At 43.5% G+C, this 24,324-nt stretch overlaps 1 protein-coding gene and 2 long non-coding RNA genes across 3 annotated transcripts; 2 read left to right on the top strand and 1 right to left on the bottom strand.

Moving 5' to 3' along the window:
- Window positions 1-1,610: 1,610 nt before the first annotated feature.
- On the top strand, window positions 1,611-24,282 carry KMO (kynurenine 3-monooxygenase). Its single transcript, XM_081887956.1, has 16 exons — window positions 1,611-1,736; window positions 2,147-2,239; window positions 3,676-3,745; window positions 6,821-6,918; window positions 8,490-8,579; window positions 9,295-9,343; window positions 10,600-10,687; window positions 12,119-12,284; window positions 12,595-12,666; window positions 13,917-14,038; window positions 15,107-15,254; window positions 16,325-16,382; window positions 21,679-21,761; window positions 21,843-21,944; window positions 22,054-22,113; window positions 23,658-24,282. Exons 2-16 carry the CDS (start codon window positions 2,186-2,188, stop codon window positions 23,820-23,822), a joined length of 1,425 nt encoding a protein of 474 aa, XP_081744082.1. The 5' UTR covers window positions 1,611-1,736; window positions 2,147-2,185; the 3' UTR covers window positions 23,823-24,282.
- Window positions 12,948-17,089, bottom strand: LOC309363567. Its single transcript, XR_014165405.1, has 3 exons — window positions 16,943-17,089; window positions 14,056-14,113; window positions 12,948-13,314 (listed from the first exon to the last, which is right to left on the bottom strand). It is a non-coding gene; the product is annotated as an uncharacterized lncRNA (long non-coding RNA).
- Window positions 20,787-21,572, top strand: LOC309363633. The gene is made up of 2 exons (XR_014165494.1): window positions 20,787-21,086; window positions 21,331-21,572. It is a non-coding gene; the product is annotated as an uncharacterized lncRNA (long non-coding RNA).
- Window positions 24,283-24,324: the final 42 nt, after the last annotated feature.

Here is a 24,324-nt window from a genome sequence, read left to right as displayed (position 1 = left end):
GAATACAATCATTATACAAAGGTTTCATTATACATAGGTTTTAAACTATACTACAGTCTATATCTCCTTCATGGATCACTGCCTTGTCATGGTGAAGGGGCTTGAATAACTCAGAGAAGCTATGGTTTTCCCAGTAGTGATGTAGTGAGAGCTGGACCGTAAAGAAGGCTGATCGCCAAAGAATTGATGCTTTTGAATAACGGTGCTGGAGGAGACTCTTGAGAGTCCCATGGACTGCAAGAAGATCCATTCTTAAGGAAATCAGCCCTGAGTGCTCACTGGAAGGACAGATCCTGAAACTTAGGCTCCAATACTTTGGCCACCTCATGAGAAGAGAAGACTCCCTGGGAAAGACCCTGATGTTGGGAAAGATGGAGGGCACAAGGAGAAGGGGACGACAGAGGACGAGATGGTTGGACAGTGTTCTCAAAGCTGCTAATATTAGTTTGACCAAACTGCGGGAGGCAGTGAAAAACAGGAGTGCCTGGCGTGCTCTGGTCCAGGGGGTCATGAAGAGTCAGACACAACTAAACAACTAGACAACAACAACAGTCTATATAGAAAAGTTCAGGTTTGCGATCTTTATTAGATTCAGGGTGGGTGAATCATGTTCAAATCACATTGTTTTATTGGAAATACTTCAAGTAGGAAGAATATAGAAGAAGAAAAGGCAAATGCAGTTTCCTTAGTGAGTTTTTGCTAAAGAGATGAGAAACCCCATTCAGTTTGCTAGTACTGTAAATACGTTAACAAGGGAATTGCGCTAATGAGGGAAACCTGTGGAGTCTGTGCTGCGAAGGAAAGGGGGGGGTGTCTTTCCATGAACCTACAAACTTTGCTCCATGAACCCCAGGGTACATTTATCTACATGTGCCCCCTACGTGTGTCTTTTGAGGGGCATTTCCCCCTGTTGTCTGGGCAGGTCTAAATCAGCACACAGCAAGTAGTTAAGATCAAATGTTAATGGTGACAGTAGATATATCATATCATAACAAATGTCAGCTTATTCAAATATTCTATAAAACAACAACAGTATATCAGGGAAATCAGCCGAATGCCCAGGCAAGTGAGATCGCTTGGCAAAGGGAGCGGACAAGTGGACTAGGGCCAGGTGGATGCTTGGCCTGCATGTAGTGAACCCTGCCAGGATCTCTCATAATCACCCACTATCTGTAAAAGAGGACACAAATTTGCAGGACACAAAGTATGCAAATTGTATGCAAACTTGTGCCCTCTCAAATATTTTATGGGGGGGGGGTCCCTGAAGGGACCTCAGCCCCTAGGAGTTTGCTCCTATTGGGGGGTGGGGGTGGAGTCCAGGCTCCATACAGGAGAATCATACACCCACCAGCTCTTAGAAGCACTTTTTGCCCTTATTTTTGAATTTGTGGAGCACAGGGAAAATCCAGTTCAGGGAAGGGAGAGAGTGAGAGAGCAGTGACTCAAGGGAACGCCACACAGCCACCAGACCTTCTAAGGAGTGCCAAAAAGTCCAAATAAGACATGGATTAGTTCCAAGGATAGCAAGTGAATCATTGACAGAGAACTCCATCAAAACATACACACAGCAGATCAATCAGGAAAAGTGAGTCAACTTCATTTACACCATCCATTGCTGACCTGCCCTTTGGACCCAGGCACAGCGGCACCTTTGAGGACAGAGTGCAGGTGGGACAATGTGACCAGATTGCTGCAGCCCATTCTCCATTGCAGCAGTAACAGCCTGAGGAGCTAAGGTACTCCACAACTCTAGGGAGCCTAGAATCAGTTTTCTTAAAACCCACGTGCTTCCTTTCCATGGGTCCCCCCCTCTACCATCATGCTACTTTTAGTGGAATGGGAGTAAGTGATCAAACAGGAAAGAGTGGGGAAAACGTCTCACAGGTAGGAGAGTGTGTTCCTCTGCGAGAGGCCTCCAGATCCTTAATCAGCAGGGATGGATAGAAGAAGCTGTGCTATTCAGTAATGTATTCAATATTGGTTATATTGACACTGACCAATGTGAAGTTTTGGGGATGGAAGAAACAGCAGGTTGTGTGAACCACTTGATTGCTCCCTGTCAAAGGTTCAGAAGTATTCTGTTTATGCTGTAGAGCCTGAATGAACTGCCACTTCTCCTCCCCTTAAAACATTTTCTGTTGAGCAGGAGAGATATACATGCACTCTGCCTGGAGAAAAAAGTGTCATGGATCTTTCAGCTCCGCAGAGGAAAAAAGTGGCCATTATTGGAGGAGGTTTGGTAAGACACTTTTATTTTGTTCTCTAATACTGTGGGTTCACACATAATGCTAAGCCATAGTTTAAGAAATCATTTCTTAGTGCTATGTGTGAACTCTCTGCAGCAGCTTAACTATGGTTGTTTACTGCCAGTAAACTAGGATTTGAAGACTTGGTTTTTGCAGGCTCAGAAAACTTTGTTTTAGCTGTGGCTTAGTATTATGTGCTTCCTTAAACCATGGCTTGTTCAACTCCAGATACTCACCAAGATACAAAGGTACAAGACAAGAGCTGCTGGAAAATAAACCAAATTTTGGAGGAACAAGCTACGTATGTCAACTCATACTTAACTTGTAGTTTGCTGAGCCAGTGTCTTAACTCTGGGCATATAGCAAACATGTAGCTGTAAAACTCGTATAAGCTACAGTTTCTGAGATAGCAAAGAATTGCACCTGGGCTTAAATTTAGGGTTTTTGCTCTCACAGATCTTTGCTTATACAGTTCATGTTTAAACACTTGTTTGCTTCCCCTTAACTGGGTCTGTGAACTAGCTGACTAGATTAGTGCTTCTCAAACTGCTTGTAGGAACCTTGGGGTTTTGCATCAACACCTGTATTTCCTTACAATTTGCAGCTTCTGTGGTGTGTCTGATGCATTTTAGGATGTGCCTTCAGTTTACACAGAAGCTGCCTCACAATTCTCCCCACGCTGCCCTGTTCACAGATGCAGACTTTGGAGAGAGGTGGACAGTGGCTGAAGAGCACAAGTTCACAGAAGCGCAATGCACAAGAGCTTGAAGATCCAGCATTACATCAGTGTAAAGCCTACAGGCACTATATACATCAACAGCAGCACCCGCTCACTTTACAGTGTTGCCAAGAGAACCTTTATGCCAGCAAAATATAAGGGCCACTTCAGAAAAGATCTTTGGATATAGGCACAAATGCTGCTTCTCTTCTTCAATGAATAACAGAAAGTCAGCACGGCTCACAATGAGCTATTGGGAAGTGTATAAGGGTTTTTCCTTTTGTTTAGTGAATCCTGTGCAGTGGCTCAATGTCAGGACTACATTCATCTGATGAATACCCGTATTTTTTGCTCTATAAGACGCACCAGACCACAAGACGCACCTAGTTTTTGGAGGAGGAAAACAAGAAAAATAATATTCTGAATCTCAGAAGCCAGAACAGCAAGAGGGATCACTATGCAGTGAAAGCAGCGATCCCTCTTGCTGTTCTGGCTTCTGGGATAGCTGTGCAGCCTGCATTTGCTCCATAAGACGCGCACACATTTCCCCTTACTTTTTAGGAGGGAAAAAGTGAGTCTTATAGAGCAAAAAATATGGTCTATCTGATGATATAAGAATGTTTGCATTCAACACATAACACACCCTTTCCATGTACCATTGTTTGTGGTACACTATTCGACTCTAAAATTCTTCTAATGCTTTTCTTGCAGGTGGGTTCTTTAAATGCTTGCTTCTTTGCAAAAAGGGGCTTTATAGTGGAAATGTATGAAACCAGACCAGGTATGTGCATTTTGATATTTGCAGGGTTGCAGTAGAAATTAAATGCATGCACATCCCATTGACTTATGTTGAGGTTGCTTGCTTGTGAGCGTAAGAGGCCTGCTGGATCTTGTTCTCACAGCAGCCGATGGAAAGCCAAGAGACATGACTCGAGAGCAAAAGCATTCTTCCCAGCTGCAACTCCCAGCAGCTGATATTTAGAGGCCTGCCACAAGAGAACATTGCCATGATGACAAGGAGCCACTGATGGTGCTATCCATGAATTTGTCTGTTGATATTATCTATATTGTCTATTAGCCTTTTATTCTATATTTTTGCACTGGGAACCTCTGTGTATACACAACAAATATTGTAAGTAGGCATGAGACTCCAAAAAATAATACAGAGCAACCCAAAACAATAATAATCCAAAACACTTCAATAAATACCCATCTAGTAGGGTTGACATATGTCCTCTTTTCCAGGACACGGCCTCTTTTTCATGGGTAGAGTCGTCATAGCAATCCATAGTTAAAAGCAGAAGTCAGCAAAAGTCCTCTTTTTTGCTCTTCAAAATATGGCAACCCTGGCTGTTATGTTGTTGTCGTCTGTTTATTACATTTAAAACCCACGCTGCAGAAACAACTTTTTGAAAACTACATTTCTCCTCCCCTTGAGACAAGACAATCCTTAGATAGTTCTAGGTGGGTGTTTTCTGTCATTGTATAAGACAAGGGCCGCACAATACATTTTGGCACCTGAGACAAACCACAAAATGGTTCCCTCCTCCCCACCAGGTACAAGTCAGGAATAAAGAGCTACATCGGGATCTGCTGCCCTTGTGGATCCTGCCGACTGAGGTGGTCGCCTTCCCTTGTCTCATGGGTGGGCTAGCCCTTAAAGACTAAGACCTGGCAAATCTCATTCGAAGGAAATCTGTCCAGAAAGGGTGCTGCCACCACCCAGGCCTTTTCTCTAGATTGCCAAAACACAGACAGGAGGGTCTTATTCTTGCCTTTTAGGCAGTGTTAGAAACTGAGATATAAAAGCTAGGAGCTAAATGGCACCTTAAACCTAAGCTATGGGCGCAACAACAGAATGTCTAAGTGTACTTTTTTAATAACATAAATACAAAGCTGAAAATGAATGAACTACAGCTAAAATATTATGTTCATTTTTCACATGGTCTAGTCCTTCCCCTGCCCACCCCCCTAATATTCTTAAGAGGGTCTTTTCTCCAGGCTTCAGAGAGTAGCTGGAAGTGGGGAAGCAGAAAAAGTGCTCCTTTCCTTCTACTCTGCAGTTTTACTCTGAAATCTTAGGCACAGTACTGCACCCAGAGCTCAGAAACTACTCGCACTAATGAAATTCCCTGTCGCAAAATGTGCCTAGAACAATGGGAGTTTCAAACTCTGCTTTTAGGGCAGGGCTGGTTTCAGACCTGTACAAAAATCCTGGGCTTTATCAAATGCCCAACCCCCATTGCCAAAGAACAGACCAGTCACAGGGTCTTTAGCTGCTTTGAAGCCAGGGGCTTGGTTTTCTGTTTCAGTCAGGCATTTCCCTCCCTCCCAAAAAAAGTCCTATCTTATCTGCATCAAAACCTGGTGGGGGGCAAATATCCGTTGTTGTCTCTCCGCTGATTAAAGTGTTTGAGGAATCCTTTTGCCGCCCCCCTGTCTGCCAGTGCAGCCTCCCTGGAAATATGCATGTTCCTGAGGTTGAAGCGTGAAGCCAGCCAGTGCTGGCTTTGAATTCCTTTTTCCAGGCTGCTCACTCTCTGGAAGGTTTGATGTTTGCACAGAGGGAGAGAGCCTTTTGGTGTCGCTGAGGTCCATCAACAGGCACCTGTTTCTGACTCAGGTTTTCCAGCCACAGGTTTAATGTCTTCTCAGTCTTGACTAAAGCCTTGGCACACTCCTGGCTGGTCACCTTGGCAGGTAATGGAGCACTTGATGCCACAGCCCCATGGATCTCCTTCTTTGCACTCCTTGATGGCGCGGATGCTGGACTCGTTCAGGCCCTATCCCTGTGCCAGTGCAGACAGTCATGCTGCCTCTCAAGCAGTCCAGCACAGCCACTTTCTCTTGCATTGTGGGAACACATTCTGCTTTTTAGCTTTCCCACCTTGAGGAAGAAGCTGTCTTATGTTTGGGGGCCATGCACTCAGACTGAACCTCTGCTTGCTTTCAGACCACCTTCCCCTCGCTCTCAGATCACCTTCACTTGTTCTTCATGTTCATGCTAGGCCCATTCACACTCCCCAGTGCTGACTCTGTCACCATGCCCAAGGGACACTGCAGTGGCTGATGGGATTACCAACTCTTGTTTCCTGCTTGCCTGTCCCTTTCTTGGAGTTTACTTTGGAATTATTTGATTTCCCCCCCCTATTTTTCCCAAGCAGCCCCCCATTTATTTATTTTCCAGCCAGCCACAAAAGGTTGTGGCTGCCTGTCAGGCTTCAGGGAATCAGCTTCCTTCGCCCTGGGCAGTAGATAAGCAGAACAAAAGAAAATGAGTCTTCTTACCGGTTAGAAATTTAACTTACCAGTTTAACTTACCAGTTAAAACTTTAATGATCACAGTGGGAGAACAAAGACTCCATTTCCTAGGAATGGCGGTGCTCCCAGTTAAGAGTTCCACCCCTTCCTCCCTAGTCACCCATGTCACTACTGCATCTTGTAACCTGAGCTCGTACCCTCTGTGCTTTCTGTTCTGCCACTTTATCAGCTCTTCCTGACCTTGGGGAGAGTGGATGAATGCTTTCCAGAGACAGTGAATCTATTAACCCTCTCTCTCTTCCAGTATTTCCCAGCTTCTGCCTTCTGAACTATGTCCCTCTGCAAACCACTTTTCCAAATCTATACTGTCCCCCTGCTCCTGGGAAGATTCAGGAGCAGGGGGAGGGGGAGGCTCCCACCATTCCTTCTCAGTGCAGCCCTGCTCAGCACGGTCCCTGACACTGCCTAAGGAAAGTGAGTGTGTACTATAATAGACCTAACAGCAGTGGCTGTAGAAGCTTTTTCTAAATTAATGTGGCCATCCATTGCAACAGTCTCACACACATGACGAAAGTGCCACCTCGTTTCATTTCAGATATCCGTGGTTCCAATGCAGCTCGTGGCAGGAGCATCAATTTGGCCTTGTCTCACAGGGGACGGCAAGCTCTCAAGGCTGTTGGGCTGGAAAACCAGGTGACCGTACATTTAAAGGATGAAACAAAATGTAATGCCTTTGTGTTGGGTTTTCCAGTATTGGACTGCTGGGTAGTTTGAAGGAACCAAGGGTTTTAAAAAGAGCTTAAAACCAGGACTCCCTGAAAGTTTTTTTTAAGAAGACCGCTGAATTGTTGAGCTTTTCATAGGAAGCCACCGACATTGTTTTTTTAGTTGTTGAGCAATACATCTTTTAAAAAAAATTATCTCCCTCCTTCCAAGGAAAGACTGCAGTCTGGGACAGGTTATTAATATAGATGTTTTCAATGCCAGACAGAAAGTTACTTACGGGATTCCTTCCAGTTTCAGTCATACAGGTTAAGCGGGCAGAGCCATTTTCCAGTGATAAAATGCATCCTTTGCATGCAGAAAGACCCAGGTTAACTCCCTGGTATCTCGAGAGACATAGAAAGTAGAGTAGAGGACTAGAGAGAGAGAATAGCTGGGGCCCCTGTTATTTACTCCTTTATAGGTAACTACCAGCCCTTTTAATTATGCCTGGAAATAGATAAGCAAATAGTGCATTGCAACTATTTAAGCACAGGAGAGATGTGGTCTGAGTACATTTGAGAAACCAATGGTGATGCAGGGAAGGAGCTTAGGGGCAGTGGCGTAGCGTGGGGGGCGCAGGGGGGGCCGGCCGCACCGGGCGCAACATCTGGGGGTTAGGGTTAGGGGGCGCAAATCCACGGGTTAGGGGGCGCAAATCCACGGGTTAGGGGGTGAAAATTACTTGCCTTGCCCCGGGTGCTAACAACCCACGCTACGCCACAGCTTAGGGGAAAAGCTTTTGTGGGCCAAGAGCTGCGTTGACCCCTGCTCAACTCTCCAAGGGCCAAAGTGCAACAGAAGTGGCTATGGAGAGATCAGCAGGGGGGACACATTTGGGAAGTCACAAAAACCTTTTGGCACCTGAACGATATCATTGAGGCCTATGGAAACAGTCAATGTATTATGTATTATAATATTGTGTGTGTGAATTTTTGGGTGAGGTGTCTTGCCCCCCCTTCCAAAAACCCAAAAAACCCTCTTGGTGGGCCACATATGGACTGTGAGCCAAGGGGTACCAACCTCTGGAGTTCAGAGTCAACCAATAAATACAGTGGTACCTCAGGTTAAGAACTTAATTCATTCCAGAGGTCCATTCTTAACCTGAAACTGTTCTTAACCTGAGGTACCGCTTTAGCTAATGGGGCCTCCCGCTGCCACTGCGCCGCCGCCACGCGATCTCTGTTCTCATCCTGAAGCAAAGTTCTTAACCCGAGGTACTATTTCTGGGTTAGCAGAGTCTGTAACCTGAAGCGTCTGTAACCTGAAGCATCTGTAACCCAAGATACCACTGTATAAGTAATGGTTTAAAATCAGTGCTTTTAAAAACCATATACTGTACGGTAAGTAATGATTAAAAAATTAAAGTCATGTTCTACACAACTTAAAATGCAACAAAAGTTGCAAAGATTTAGAACCTTTGGGAACTCCAGCCTGTTGCTTTCTACCTTTAAAGATGTCCTATCTCTTAGGATGCAAATGTTTCTCTTTTCTGATTTCAGATTGTGTCTAAAGGCATACCTATGAGAGCAAGGAGAATTCACACGCTCTCAGGCAAACAATATTCAATTCCATATGGGACAAAGAGCCAGGTATTATTTTAAATATCCCTTTATAAAATAGTTTTTAGTTTTTGGTGGTGTCTTTTTGTGTATAATACCCAATTCCTACTATTCTGGTGAGAGAGTTTTTATACTGCAAGCACACATGAGAGGGTACACTGGGCATCTTCCTACATTGCTCTCCCTTCAGAATCCTTCTCATTGAAAACTGAGTCATCTGCAAAACAACTCTGGAAAACAGGCCAGCACACATTTATTCTCATGATGCCCAAACCCAGGCTTATAGCTTATTTCTCTCCAAACAAACCATGAGCGATATTCAAGGTTTGTTCTTGGATTCCTGATTGTGATTTGTTTTGGGAAAACAAACCAGATCAGGATCTGGATGTCATGACAAGCCACTTGGGCTACTTTCCCGGCGGCACAGCAAGAGCGTGGCTTCTGCTGATAATGGTGGGAGATCAATCATGTTGGGGTTTCTATTGCATGCCAATCACCGTAAAAACAACAGCTCCTTGATTGATCAGTCCCAGCACACTTCCATTCAGGAGAGCAGTAAAGACACACAGCTTCCAGCATGTGGAAACCCAGATTGGGGTAGTGATAAATCACAGGATCCCTGTATCCTAGGTTTGTGATGCATGGAAATTTAGGGAAAGGGGATTCTTAACTTAATTGTGACCATTCCTATATGTTACAAGACATTCAAACTTATTCTGTGTCTTATGTATTTCCCCCCATGCAGTACATTCTCTCTGTAGATAGAGCAAATTTAAACAAAGATCTGCTAACTGGTAAGTATGATTCCTGCCCGCCCCCTTTTTCAGTCATTTTTTACCTCTTAAAGACTCAGATGATGGAGACTGTAATTACTCAATCAAAATGAGATATAAGAAAGACTGAGTGCAGTGCTATTTCACTGGCTGAATGTGCACATATTCCTAATCCAAACCATGGCTGGTGTGAATGCACAACTAGCAGGCAGAAACTTATAGCAAAATTCATGGCTGTTTTGCTCCTCCCCGGTTCTGCTGCTGTGCTACCCAAATTTAAGCCATGGTTCTAATTATAGGCGAAGTGGTTTAGATATGCATTGGCTACGTACATATGACAGATTGTTCTAGAATCAGTGAAGACAGGAGTACTATGTAGCTCATCCACAATCTGGATCTAGTGCACATTTTTTGCCCCTGAATGCACTTCTTGAGAAACTGGTTGTATTCTGAAAATAAAAGCTCATTGCAAAGAGATTTTGCATTACCTTATACAGTAGTGTGTCCTTGTAAGGACAGATGTCAGTGGTCTTGGCAATGGGAGTGTTTGTGTATCCACACATATGCCAAGGGGAGCATATAGCAAGAAGGTTATCACCACTTCCCTCCTCTTTCACGTGGGGTAGCTGTAGAGAGGGAAAGACATGGATAACCTAATCAAGGGGTATCAAATCCTAATCAGATAAACCCACCCACTATTAGGGATGGCCGGATCTAGAATCAAACTAGATTGATTCTAGATCCGGCCATTGATTCTTCCCTGAAAACAAATACCTCAGAATACAGCAAATGTGTTCAAACCACTTTCATAATAACTTTAAATACTGCTACTCTCTTCACTCTCTATGTGATTCAAATGTCACAAGAAGATTCCCTAGATAGCCCTTTTTCCTGTGGTGACCTCATGCCCCCTAAAATCCTGGCAGCCTCCCCCTTTCTTGTCTGTTGCTGAATGTCTCACCTGTCAGGGTAATGACTCTGTCACCACCATTGCATTTGTTCTTGTATGGCACCTGTTGAGGCCCAACTCTCGAGGAAGCTGGCTTGGCTTCAGACCTCACATTTACTAATTTCAGAAATTCTGGGGAGAACCTGGTGCCCAATATTTTTTGGGGATCCTTGCCCCCTGCAAATCCATAAGAGTATGTTACATGAACTTTACCTTGCAAATAGCTGTTCAGCCATTCATTAGGAAAAACGTAATTTCATTATGCAGCTCCCAGTTTGGCTCATATTTGTGTTCAGTACAATATATTTAATACTGTGTCTTTCTACAGCTGCTGAGAAATATCCCAATACTAAATTATACTTTGGACACAAACTGCTTCACTGCAATGTGGAACTGGGAACACTGACCTTTTCAGGGTAATCATTATCTCCATCCTTCCTGAACATGCTGATAATTAATCAGAACCCAAAGGGCAAGTTGACTCTGTCCATCCCTCTTGGTCTGGTGGGGTGGTCTGGGGAGAGGCCCACCAGTTGCAATTGCTCCAGGAGTCATTAGATCTTTCAATAGGACATGGCACCTAAATAAATTAAGAATATATTTATTTGAAAGTACGCCTCACTCAGCGATAGAGGAAGCTGCCTACAGCTGGGGGGGGGGGGAGAGAGGCAGTGTGCAGACCATATGGGCATCGCAGAGCCTGCGCGTGCCCTAGCCACCGCGTCTCTCCCAGGAGAGACGTGTGGCTCGGGCACGCTGCAGGCCCCGCGGTGAGTGCCGCACAGCATTTAGGCACCCCCCTCAGTGGTGACACCCGGGGTAGTCTCCACCCCCTGCACCCCTCTTTCTCCTCCCCTGGCCTCTCTGTGTTCAATGGGGCTTAAACCCTAGTAAATGTGTTTAGTTTTGTAGTCTAAGAGCATGATAGTAATTTTCTTTGACGAAAAGTTTTATCACTAATATAATAATAGCTGCCTCTTTCATTGAGCTAATAACATAGTAGCTTATACTTGTATCTTCATACTCAGAAGATGTCAGTTCCCCCCTCAATAAATAATTTCTTAAAAATAAAGGGCAAAATGTTGATTTTTGTGCCCAAACATTCAATAGGATTGTTTACGTGTTACATTCAACAAGTGTATATTCTGTGTGTCCATGTACACAAATGACTTAACTGTACGCTCGGGACAGTTTTACAAATGTAACATTATCAAGTGGACAGTCTGTGTACTTGTCTGCACAACTGTTTAACTTTACAAATCAACTAGTGTATACTCTTTCACACTAACACTTGTATATATGCAGAGACAGCTTGTACAGTATCTGTATGAACAAGCCTAACAAGAGCGGCTTTTTGTGTTAAAATTTTTGAAATCAGTATGCACAGGCCTGAGAGGATGTTTTGAAAAGATTACAGCTGCTTGAATAAATGGAAGAATAGACTAAACAGCATAAATAGCATAATCTGCTTTACGTATACTTGCATTTTTCATACTATTTCAGGGGTCAACTGTTGTTTTTGGAATATTTAGGGTTATTTGCGACCCACAACTTGGAAAGAAAGTTAACCTTCTCTCTCCCTGTTTTCTCAAATCCATTTGAGCAAAACTCAGTGCAGATTTTGTGTGTGATATGTTTTATAAAGTCCAGACTTAAGAAAGAAAAAAAGCAAACCCTTAGGGTCTTAAAATTTCAATGCTACAAAGAGAGGTCCAAGCAAACAGATGTCAGGTTTGGCCACCACTGAAAATACTGTAATAGCAAATAAAACATGCAAGTTAGGTTTGATTATCAGTTAGTGCAAGGAAATACAAATCTTCTTCTGCTGCTGCTGTTCTCCTTTCTAGATCCGACCAGATGTCAAAAGAAGTCACTTGTGACCTAATTGTAGGCTGTGATGGAGCCTTTTCTACCGTTAGGAAGCAGTTCATGAGACAAGCACGTTTTGACTACAGCCAAGTATATATTCCTCATGGATACATGGAACTGAAAATACCCCCAAGGAATGGAAATGTAAGTACAGTCGTACCTTGGTTCTCAAACGCCTTGGTACTCACATGTTTTAGTTCCTGAACGCCACAAACCCAAAAGTGAGTTCCTCAGCTTCCAATTGAGTGCAGGAAGCTCCTGCAGCCAATCTGAAGCCGCGCCTTGGTTTTCGAACGTTTTCAGAAGTCAAATGGACTTCCGGAACAGATTACGTTCGAGAACCAAGGTACAACAGTAGTGGTAGCAGAATCTCACTATAGACCTTGCTTTCCAAGTTGACAGCTGCATAAACATTGACAAACATATTTCTGCCCCTCTCTTGGTCTCTTTTTAGTTTGCAATGGAACCAAATTATCTCCACATCTGGCCCAGGAATACATTCATGATGATTGCGCTGCCAAACCTGGTAGGAGAAACAGTACATGTTTAAAACTGTCTTTTTAGTAGTAACACATAATTTGAAATGTCGATGTAATTTCAGGATCGTTTAGATTTAGATTAGGATTTATGGAAACTAGAATAACAACGAAGTACAAACATTACAGTGACCTAATGTACCTAGTTGAGACAGAGACAATACAGTATTTTCTATCTACTGTCAGAACTAACCAATATCTTACATGCTGCCTTGTGGGAGAGGAAAAGGCTAAGGAGTAAACCCTACACAATTCCAGAGTGGATTGCCTAATGTATTGCTTTGCTTTCTTTTGGGCCCCATCAGTGAGGCCAAGAGGGGGACCTTGTCATCTGGGCAGCCTAGGACCTTGACACACACTGCCCAGTGTTGTGTCCCAGGCAGAGCACTTCAGTGCTGCTAAAACAACAGTTTGCCTTCACTTCCAGAGGCCCACTCCATTGTCTCTTGAGAGGCCAAGAGGCTGAACCTAATGGACACAAAACCCACATTCATCTAAAAGTAATTGCAAGCAGTAGGACCTGCAACGTAATGTTGCAATGTTTCTCCATCCTTGAAGAGGAATGCTCCTGTTGTGGTTTCAGATCAGAGGTTAATTTCAGGGTAGGCTGAGGGATCCCACCACTTTCCAGGGTATGTCTGGAATAGATATAACAAGTATCAATATTTAAAAAAAACAAAATCTCTCTCCTTTTCTTACCTTTGTGCTTTCTTCTTCATGTTGTTCCTCATTGCTGTAACATTCTCCCCTCAATTACCTGAACTTAAGGGTGCTTGGAGCCAGGTTAGTTAGAACACCAAGATAGCAGTTTTATTTTGGACATCCAGATGAAGACTGAAGACATTTTTGCACATATTTTATTTTCCCCCTCAAACACTGCTCTTCTGTCCATTTAAACTTCATTTTATTTTATTGTAATTATGTTGTTACTATGGGATGATGAGAGTTGTTGTTCAACCACAACTGGGGTTGCAATGTGTGTTGAAAATGATATAAGACCTGGAATTAGTTGTGTAATGTACATCTGTATTTTAGACAGAAATGTATACTGTATATACTAAAATGCAGATAGTATGTTTACCACAGCACTTGAAAACTTTGTTTCCAAAAATACTTTTTACATAAATGAATCAGCGGATTTTTATTTTTTTTTGCTGATATTTCAGAAAATTACTTTCAGCTTTAAAACTAACCAGTGATATCTCTTCTTTCAAGTTCTAACATCCTTTTTAATTCATAGGATAAGTCATTCACATGCACTCTCTTCATGCCTTTTGACGATTTTGAAAAGCTCACAACAGGAGACCAAGTGCTGGATTTCTTCAAAATGTACTTTCCGGACACAATTCCTCTGATAGGAAAGTAAGTTTGCCACTTACAGCCAATGAATGGACACATGAGATCTCAGAGTGAATGGAGTCTTGCAGGTGGCTTGCTCTAATTAATGGGAGAGATAAAAATGGAGTGGAATGGCACAATGTCTCTGGACGTGAACCAGACAAAACAAAGTGCTTTCATATCTAGTGAATCAGCATTAACAGTTATTAATGAATCCGTCTCCTTTATCTTACCTTTTGAAATAGGATGCAAAAGGAATATCTTTCATTTTCAGGAATTTACAAATCATCACAGTATTTATAAATGAACTTCCTGGTTACTAAAATTATGAACAGAAGTGATCATATATTAGCATAATTCAAAGAAATATTTTATTATTTAGGATGCTGAAAGTCAGGACCTTCATGGTGGATTTCTCTGAAATGCTACCAGTTCTACACCAGCTAGACAGACAGCTGTGTGGTCTCCATGTGTGTGTGAAAGAGTGGTGCTGTGCAGGAGAGTTTTGGAACAAGCCAGGCCTGTGCAAAAGGGACGGGCTCCACTTGAAGCAGGATGGAATCAGACTGCTGGTGCTGCGTATCAAAAAGGTGGCAGAGCAGTTTTTAAGCTGATAGTGAGGGAAAAGTCGACAGGAGCTGAAGAGTTTCCAGTGCAGAGCAAATCATCCCCAATCAACAATCTTTTTGTAAACAGCCTTGAAATAATTGATAAAATGTGGCATATACATGTGTTAAATAAATATATGAAACTTACTCTGGATGTTTACCAAGAAAGCCTCAAAAGACTAGACCAGCTATAAAACAAGCCTGGAGGAACTTGCCCATCGCTTCCCTGCAACCCCAAGTTATAAAATCCTGGTGACTCTGATTAAATTCCCATTCCCATATCTGGATTAAGCTTTAATCAGTGTTTCTTTCATGGCTACAAAAAATCGACAGACGGAATGATTTAGAATGGCACAGCCACGCTTTTGCCTGCAGAAAAACTTTCATGTAGAAAATGTTCTAGTGTACCATTTCCTTCTGTATCTTAGGTTTATAACATGGCCATATTTAGCATTTGATACATGCTCTGCTATTTCAATTTCAGGCAAGAACTGATGCGAGATTACTTTTTGTTACCAGCCCAGGCCATGGTCTCTGTGAAGTGCTCCTCGTTCCACCTTGGCTCTCGCTGTGTGCTGATGGGAGATGCGGCCCACGCAGTCGTGCCCTTCTACGGACAAGGCATGAACGCGGTGAGTCAGAGCGTCAGCTCCGCCATTCCCAAGTCCCTCTCCGTAATTACATTACTTGGGGAATTAAAAATCCTTTTCTTTTTGATTCAAAAAGATTTAACATTGCCGTGTAGAGTTTATGGGCTTTTAGAACTGAAACACAGCTTTGTGGTATGTGGCACTTCAGGCTACTTCTTCCCCAATTAAAAAAAGTAAAGCAAAAACTGAAGACAAAATGTCCCAAGCATACCAAACTAGCAGGTCAGTTTGTTGCATCCCATTTTTCCATGTGAAAAGGGCCGGACTTTAGTGAGCCTTCTATTAGAGGAATCTAATAAAACACAACACAACATCACACGCTAAAAACGTCCCTTCAGATGTCTTTTGAAAATCACAGAGCTGTTTATGTGTTTGACAACTGCTCCCAGAGTAGCTCCCTGTGGTCTTCCTTTGGCCTTGTGGGTGGCTCAAGCAGTCCAGTTGTCCACAGCGAGAAGAGTCTTGTGGATTACATACTGGATCTGGACTGGATGATCAGTTGTGTTAGTGCATTTTGTAATTTTATAAGGTTTGTGACTTTGTTGCTCGGTTCAATATTTTCCCATTTTTTAAAGGAATTATGATATTTTATATATTGTGACACTGCTGTTATTTTTGTTGATTATAGTCGTTATGATTTGTTGTAATTGCCAAGTGAATTTCTGTTTAATTATTATATATTGATACTTTGAATGTTAATTTTGTTGTGTAATATCCTAAATGCATTATTGGCTTTTACTTTATTTTATATAAGCTGTTTATTTTAAAGTTGTCTTTTTTGTTATAACATTTGCATTGGATTGGGATTGTTATAAGATGCATGATTTTTTTGGGGGGTGTACATATATACAGCTTTATGTACAGCAATATAGAAAGATGGTATAGAAATTAAAAGTGGAATGAACATGAGATGAAATATGCTGGCTGGCAGCTGCTTTCCAGGTTTCCTGGAGATGCTGGGGTTTGCCTCTGGGACCTTCTGAATGCAAAGCATCTGATCCAGCCCACAGGTCCTATCCTAAGCTGTTTTTCCCTTTGTACTCCTCCTTCAGGGATTTGAAGACTGTCTGGTTTTTGATGAGTTAATGAACCAGTTCCAAAATGATATATGTGAGTATATGTTTCTGTCACGAAAGACCAGATTCCCCATGAGCCTGAATGAAAACTGCTGCTGTAAGAGTCATTCCAGCTTGTTAGCCCTCTTCTCAGACGCTCCCTCTTCACATCCTCAGCTGCTCTGATGGCCTCCTGAAACCGAGGAAGTTGGTTACAGAAAACCTCCACCAAGCAGGTGCTTCCTCTTGCTAGGGTTCAAAGCTGCCCCCAATATTGCTACAATCTCCACAGCAGGGAGAGAGTCCAGGGAGTTCTGGGTGCCCTTCGTTACCAGGATCTGTGTTTCCCTTAGGAAATGAGGCACAGCAGAGAATACCCAGCTGGGTAGGAGTGGAGGCGTCATAAGATGGTGTCCCCAAACCCTTTACCAGTTGGGCTCCTCAGAAGGATATCAGGGTTGACAGTTATTAGCTCCTTGGGCTAGTTATCTGCCTTTCCCCCTTACCACATGCACACCCTTCCTCTTCCAGGACCATCCTGTCCCCTCCTCCCCTGCTGTGCCGCTTGCTTCATCCCCTTTCACATCTCCCATTGCTCCCACAGTCCTCACCTACCTCCAAGTTTATCAGGTGCTCCATAGCCATTTTCTAAGAATGCCTCTAAGTCTGAGTCAACATAGCACCCAAAAGCATTCTGGGGAAATAAAAACGGAGGGTAACTCTTTGATTTACTTGGTGGGATGCTGGAGCCAATGGGATGGCTATGTCCTTGTGATGCTTTTTGTTGTTGTTTAGTCGTTTAGTCGTGTCCGACTCTTCGTGACCCCCTGGACCAGAGCATGCCAGGCACTCCTGTCTTCCACTGCCTCCCGCAGTTTGGTCAGACTCATGTTTGTAGCTTTGAGAACACTGTCCCACCATCTCGTCCTCTGTCCTCCCCTTCTCCTTGTGCCCTCCATCTTTCCCAACATCAGGGTCTTTCCCAGGGAGTCTTCTCTTCTCATGAGGTGTCCTTGTGATGCTAAGCAGCCACAAAGAGTTGTGTGAAGCAGCCTCGACTCCTCGTTTTTTTCCTCTTGCCTGGTGCAACAGTCCTTCCTCCTGGCTTTCCTTCGCAAATTGGGGGGGGGGGCGCAAATGGTGCCCGCCGAGTCCCCACGTTCACAGGCTTCCCCCGCCTGTGATTTTTAAAGGGTCCCCGCTTTGCCGCAGCGGTAAGACCCGATCCCGCGGAGCTGGTCCCTCCGAGACTCAGAGGGAATCTGCCATTAATCGCTGGTGCTGACCCGGAAGTCCATTCCCGCTTTCTTCCGATCAGCATTATTATCTTTGCCCTGCTTTGAGGTTATTGTTGCCATTCTGCAAATTTCCTGGGTTCCTGTGAACGTTTCATTCTTCCTTTCCTTCTTTCCCAGCCTCCCTCTCAGGCATGAGGCAGCTTTGTTTGTTTCACAGCTTTACTGATTGCACAGATGAGGAATACTCTTTATTCCTGCAGCGTTTTGGCAGCTTTTTGCAAACACTACTGGTTTTTTCTCCAGGGTTTCTTCCTGTCCTTTTTTCCTATTTAGTTTGTGGTTTTAAAGGGTTTGTTTTCTCTTCTGGCAGTTTGTTTCTCTTGCTTTCTGTGTTGCTTTGGCAGGCAACAGCGGCAAACGGAGTAGATCCTCTACATTTATAATTTAACCTAAGGTTAACATATTTTTTTCAATGAATCCGGGGACACTTTTCAACTTCAATGGATTTTGTATGGGGACTGATTTGTAAATCCAGGGACTGTCCCTGGGAAATGGGGACATCTGGTACAGTAACCTTAATTTAACCTCTTGACAGGCACTTGTGTGTATCTAAGGCAGTTGGACTTGGCCTATTTTCTCCTGGTCCACGGTGTGGCAAAAGGAGATTCAGCATCCTGTGACAAACAGAGTTGAGAGCTTATATTTTGCAGTCCAGGGCTGTGGCTGTGTAGGGTGTCTCTTTGTCTTGTGTTTCTCTGACTATTAGGCAGCCAACCCAGGCTGTGGCTGAGCCACCTCTTAAGAAAACGAAACAAAGCTGAAGCACTTGTTGCCGTCTAAAGGGCCTGTTGTTTAGTCATTTAGTCGTGTCCGACTTCGTGACCCCATGGACCAGATCACACCAGGCACTCCTGTCTTCCACTGCCTCACACACAAACACCAAATCTGCTCCTCCTGTCCACCCCAGGAAGCGTCTTTCTTCCATTATTGTTTTTCAGTCTAAAGTTTCAGAGACAGAGCAGTCAGCTGTTTGAAATGATTCCACCCATTTGAATGCCAAGGGTGCACTGCCACCTGCTGGTCGCTCTCAGGTTGACACATTATCTGAATCTGAACCTGACTTTTATGTTCTTCTGATGATCAGGGACATGAGGTTCAGACCTCCGCTCCCACCAATCGGGTTGCCTCTGTCCCTCAAACTTTTCCAGCCCCGCTTATTGAACAATTTAGAGAAGCTATAATTGCTTCACACTTACAATTGCAGAATGAAGAAATTGGTTAAACCTAAGAAGGCTGCCCCTTTCTCATCACAGAGGGCTCAGGTTCATTTGGATATAAAGGACCCCCCCCCCCATTCACATCCATAGCTGATGATGAGAATATGGATATTCCCTTGGTTTCCTCCCCAACCCTTTTCCAGGAAGGGGAGCCGGATGATAACTGGAGTGAAGGATCTTTGCAAGATGAAGATTAATCTATGAGGCTGTTTCAGGAGGCCAGCGCCCCCATATATAATGCATGCCTTAGAATTAACAGTTCAACCTGACAAATCAACCACTGAACCAGAGAGCGATGGGTTAACTAATTAATAGCTGTACCCCAGCCAAATATTGCTTAAGGCAATAGTTAAATCTTAGCTAAGAAATTATATGTCTTGGATCTGGAATTCATGGCATATATTAAGACTCCTTCTATAGACAGATCAGTTTTAAATCTGTCATCGCGACATCTGGTCCCCAAGGAAGGAAATGCTCAACTTTGGGACACTACTGATAGGAGAATTGAATTTGCCTTACATAAGACCATGATACTTTGGCCACCTCATGAGAAGAGAAGTCTCCCCGGAAAAGACCCTGATGTTGGGAAAGATTGAGAGCACAAGGAGAAGGGGAAGACAGAGGACGAGATGGTTGGATAGTGTTCTCGAAGCTACCAGCATGAGTTTGACCAAACTGCGGGAGGCAGTGGAAGACAGGAGTGCTTGGTGTGCTCTGGTCCATGGGGTCACGAAGAGTCGGACACAACTAAATGACTAAACAACAACAACAACAAAAAGACCATGATGCAGTGGTCCTCTCTATGAGAGTGCCTGGGTAGCATCCTCATGTGCTTGAACATATATTGTTTGGCTTGAGGACTGCAATCTCCTCAAGATCCAACTCGACAGCACCAGATTCTTACCAAACTCCTTTAAGCTTTTATGGCAGATGTCTCCATGGACCCCATGCAGTTTGCAGCTAGAGCAATGGCATCCCAGGTAGCTGCTAGATGCTCCCTGTGACTAAAGTCCTGGAATGCTGAAGCTGCCTCTAAAGTAAACCTTTCCACTGAACCTTTTGGTCAGCTTTCAGAGAACGGGTGTTGAAAAATATCAAACATAAGAGAAAAATATTGTTTCAACACCTCAACTTCTTCCAATACCAAAGCCACAAAATAGCGAACCCAAGAACGGGTCCACACCCGGGGGGGGGGCAGGGTTGGCGTCTAACTGCTTTCCTTCCTGCCTGGCAGATGTCAGTATCTGATTGCTGGGTTTTAGGAATTATTGCGCAAGGTTATTTCATAAAATTAATTTCCACTACCCCCTCACGTTCATTCCCTCACCCTTGCCAAGAAACAAAGTATGTTTGCAAGCTGTTTGGACTTGTGTTTGCCATCTTCTGTCTGTGGGAACTGTTGTTTTCAGTGGTCTGTGTTTGCTTGAGCTTGAGTCTGGACTAAGGATTCTGAGCTCCTGTGTTCTGATTCGATTCATGATGTCCAATCACAGAACATTTCAGGATTTGGGCCTCTGCCATTGGCCCTTGAACTCTTGAGTCATGATTCGCAGCTTGGAAGTTTAGACAACCAGTCACGTTGGGAGTGGGAGTGGCCCAGGCTTTCAGGAATGTATATAAGCAGTTACTTTGCCCCTATTTCCCAGTTATGTAGTTCAATAAAGGTTATTTCTGTTATTGCAATGTCTTGGCTTGTGGGAACCCACCTACACCTTAGGAGCCATAACTCCTGTTTCCTCAGATCAGCGCTTTCGCGGCTTCTAATCCGTATTTTTGGTTGTGCCAAAAAAAAACAACCTACCAAAAATGGTGTCCTGTTCTCGATTTACGCTTCCTCAACCATTATGTGGCTTACAAAGATTCAAAATGGAATCTCTGAACTCAGTCAGAATGTCCTCACACCACAGAGTTTTCATTTTGAGTGTAGATCTCAAAGACACATACCTTCATGTCCTGCCCCATCCAGTGCACCAACCATAGCTCCGATTCCCCTGGGTGACCATCATTTTCAAGAAGGGAATGTTTTTCTATCTCTGGAGAGAATAGCCAAAATCAAAGCTGCAGCCTCTTTCCTGATTGCCTCCAAGATGATGTCGGCTAAACAGTTGGCAGTTATTCTAGATCACTGCATGTCTGCCTCCCAAATTACCTCCTGGGCGAAACATCACGCCTGAACCTTACAGTGGTTTCTTTTACCTCACCAGTGGGCCATCACCCACAACATTCATTTCCGATGCACTGTTAGTGAAGATATACAGTGGTACCTCGGGTTAAGTACTTAATTCGTTCCGGAGGTCCGTACTTAACCTGAAACTGTTCTTAACCTGAAGCACCACTTTAACTAATGGGGCCTCCTGCTGCTGCCGCGCCGCCAGAGCACAATTTCTGTTCTCATCCTGAAGCAAAGTTCTTAGCCTGAAGCACTATTTCTGGGTTAGCGGAGTCTGTAACCTTTAGCGTATGTAACCTGAAGCATATGTAAGCCAAGGTACCACTGTAGTCTATTTATCATCATTTCCTTGCCTTTCAGATATCTTGCACATTTCTTTCTTTAGACTTTTGAGCCATGGAGAGAGAAAGTAGGCAGACCTTTTTATTTCAGTGACTCCTTCAGTGTTTTCTGCTTAGCGAATCTGGAAAACTGAGGAGTTGAGCCTGCTTCACACAATTCTTTGCTCCTGCCTAGCATCACGTGATGAGGACATAGCCCATTCCATTGTCTATAAATAATAATAATAATTTGCAGTCTAAACTGAAGCCATTAGTAACTGCACCTGCTTTGCTGAGTGACAAACCAAGGCTTACCTTCAGTGTAATGACCTTGTTTCTTCCCCAGGTATTTGTCTCCCAGAGTTCTCAAAGCTGAGAGTACCTGATGATCATGCAATTTCAGATTTAGCTATGTATAATTATATAGAGGTAAGTTAAATATAGTTAAATAGAGTGGGTGGCAGCTGAACGATGAGAGATGTTTCCAGATGTTTCTCTTGGTTGTTTCAGATGCGGGAGCATGTCAATTCAAAGTGGTTCATTTTCCGAAAGCACATTGACAACGTTCTTCACGCCCTCTTCCCCTCCACTATCATCCCTCTGTACACCATGGTAAGACCAGCAATAGCTGTATTGCAGGGTTTCCCTTGTTTTCTACATTCCCGGCTGCCATCCCCTCCACTTTCAGTGATGATCTGTATGATTTCGTAATCTGACGCAGGTCACATTCTCCAGAATTCGATACCATGAAGCTGTGCAAAGATGGAAATGGCAGAATAAGGTCAGTGGCAGCTTAGATGAATTTGTTTGGGCTGGGAGCATATTGTATTATGGGTGATATAGCCATGGGTGTAACCAGGATTTTTGTATGGGGGGGGGAGGACAGGACTTGCTTAGGAGGGGCAGAACCAACGTGATTGTTCAGTTAGTTATTTCTATTGTTTTACTTGGTCGGGGGGGGGGCAGCTGCTCCCCTGCCCCCCCCGGCTACGCCCATGGATATAGCCAACAAAGTCCTACAGGAGTAGATCCTATAATGGAAAGGGGAGATTAAACACCTTTTACTCCCTTTCTTTGATGACTGCCTGTCTTCCCGCCATAGTTTGCCACCACACTAGTCTGCCACCATAGTCTGCTACCACACCCCATTTGGTTCCCTCTAACTGTGGGTGACAGGGCTTTCCTGGGATTCAAGGTACATGTATACCAGAAGAAGCAGAGAGAGCAGTTTACCTCTCTCTCCCCAGAGACCAAAATAACTTGCTTTTGTCTGTCAAACTTATACACACACATAGTATAAACCAAGTGACGAGGCACGTAAGAGTTTGGAATACAATACAACCAAAGCACTCCTAATGGAGATAAGAAAGAAAGAAAGAGAACAAACAGAAGAGACAGAATGTTGCTCAAAAAAAGAAAAGAAAAAAGGAACCTGTGTTTTATTTGGCTTTATCAAGCTCTGTTTATATGGGTTTTATGCTCAGATATTAGTATCTGTTTAACAAAAGGCAGTGTACATTTAAAATAATGGGTTGAATTCAATTTATTCAAATACCATTGATTTCAATGGGTTTACTCTGAGTATGATTATATCTGGAGCCCATTATGATTTTAGAATGGTTTTTAATATATGATTTATTAAATTAAATATGGAGTGATATGTGATGCATACCTTAAAGCAACGTGTGCATTGTCTTTTGTATACAAATATTATACCGTATTTTTTGGCCCATAGGACGCACCTAGTTTTTTTGGGGGGGAAATAAAGGAATTTTTTTTTCTTTATTTCCCCCCCAAAAGCAGGTCGGGGAAACCGAACCAGGTCGAGGAACAGCGGGATGGCGGCGCTGCGCCTCCCTGCTGTCCCCCGAGTTTGTGGGGCTGACCGATGTCTGCCCGAAGCGCCAGGCGCTCTGCTTTCAGGGCGCCCGACGCTCCAGAAAGCAGGCAACTATCCACAGCCTGCGGGAACTCCCGCAGGGCTGCCTAGGCTGCAGATGTCTTCCTGAAGCCTGGAGAGCAAGAGGGGTCGGTGCGCACCGACCCCTCTCGCTCTCCAAGCTTCAGCGAAAGCCTGCATTCGCCCCATAGGACGCACCCAGATTTCCCCTTCATTTTTGGAGGGGAAAAAGTGCGTCCTATAGGGCGAAAAATACGGTAAATATCTTTTATTGTGATCCTTTAAAGATTCTAAAATTTATTTTGAATGGTATCTTATGTAGCTAGCAGAATAGTCCAAAAGATTTAACTATAGACCAGTAAAAATATTTCAAACTATTTTCTCCTGCAACATTTTCTGACTCAAATTGGATTTCTTCTTAAAAGGTAATTAATAGAGGCCTCTTTCTCACTGTGGCTGTGACAGCAGTAAGTGGCATCTATCTGCTCAGAAATTGTATTAAGCTACAAATTGACGTATGTGCAGAGAACCTGCAGAAATGGACACTCAGCCTCAGAAAATTTGGAAATGTACCACTGGCTACCCAATAGTGTTAAGAGCAAGAGAGAGAAAGAGATGTAGTCAGTGTTTTAATTTCACCTCTGCTTGGAAAGTCAGAACGTCAAAGTATTCCCAAAGGACTAACTGTGCTACATGGTGCTGGATCCAAGTGTTAGAAGGCCATCCACATGGAACCCAACAAGACACTTGCCATAGACTTGAGTGCCCTGCTGTCATCTTCCTAAAGAAATGGTATGTGTCCCTCAAGAACCTGAGGGCCTGTAAGCTGTTCTTCCATACTTCCCCAAATACCAGCATCAACTTTTACACACAAGAGGACATGTATAAATTAACTGCATTTTGTGAGTTTTAGAAAAGTTCACTGAACTTGCAATAGATCTGTATCCAATTTTTAAAGTGTCAACCAGTTTTCCAGTTTCTTAAGTGAACTATTGAACTACAATGTCAACGAGAAACAGAATCAGCAATAAATTTGGCATATAAAATTCAGTTTTGTGTGGTGCTTTTTGTCACATAGAAACTAATAAACAT

The sequence above is a fragment of the Podarcis melisellensis genome, assembly GCF_964234715.1.
Source record: "Podarcis melisellensis genome assembly, chromosome: 1".
Classification (NCBI taxonomy): domain Eukaryota; kingdom Metazoa; phylum Chordata; class Lepidosauria; order Squamata; family Lacertidae; genus Podarcis; species Podarcis melisellensis.
This window is presented reverse-complemented; position numbering and strand designations above follow the sequence as displayed.

What these genes read in the sequence shown, in the direction of transcription:
- KMO (XM_081887956.1), top strand. Translation starts at nt 2,186, where the DNA reads ATGGATCTTTCAGCTCCGCAGAGGAAAAAAGTGGCCATTATTGGAGGA. An exon ending in CATATGGGACAAAGAGCCAG is followed by an intron (nt 8,580 to 9,294) that starts GTATTATTTTAA and finishes CCCCCCATGCAG; the next exon opens with TACATTCTCTCTGTAGATAG. An exon ending in GGAACACTGACCTTTTCAGG is followed by an intron (nt 10,688 to 12,118) that starts GTAATCATTATC and finishes TCTCCTTTCTAG; the next exon opens with ATCCGACCAGATGTCAAAAG.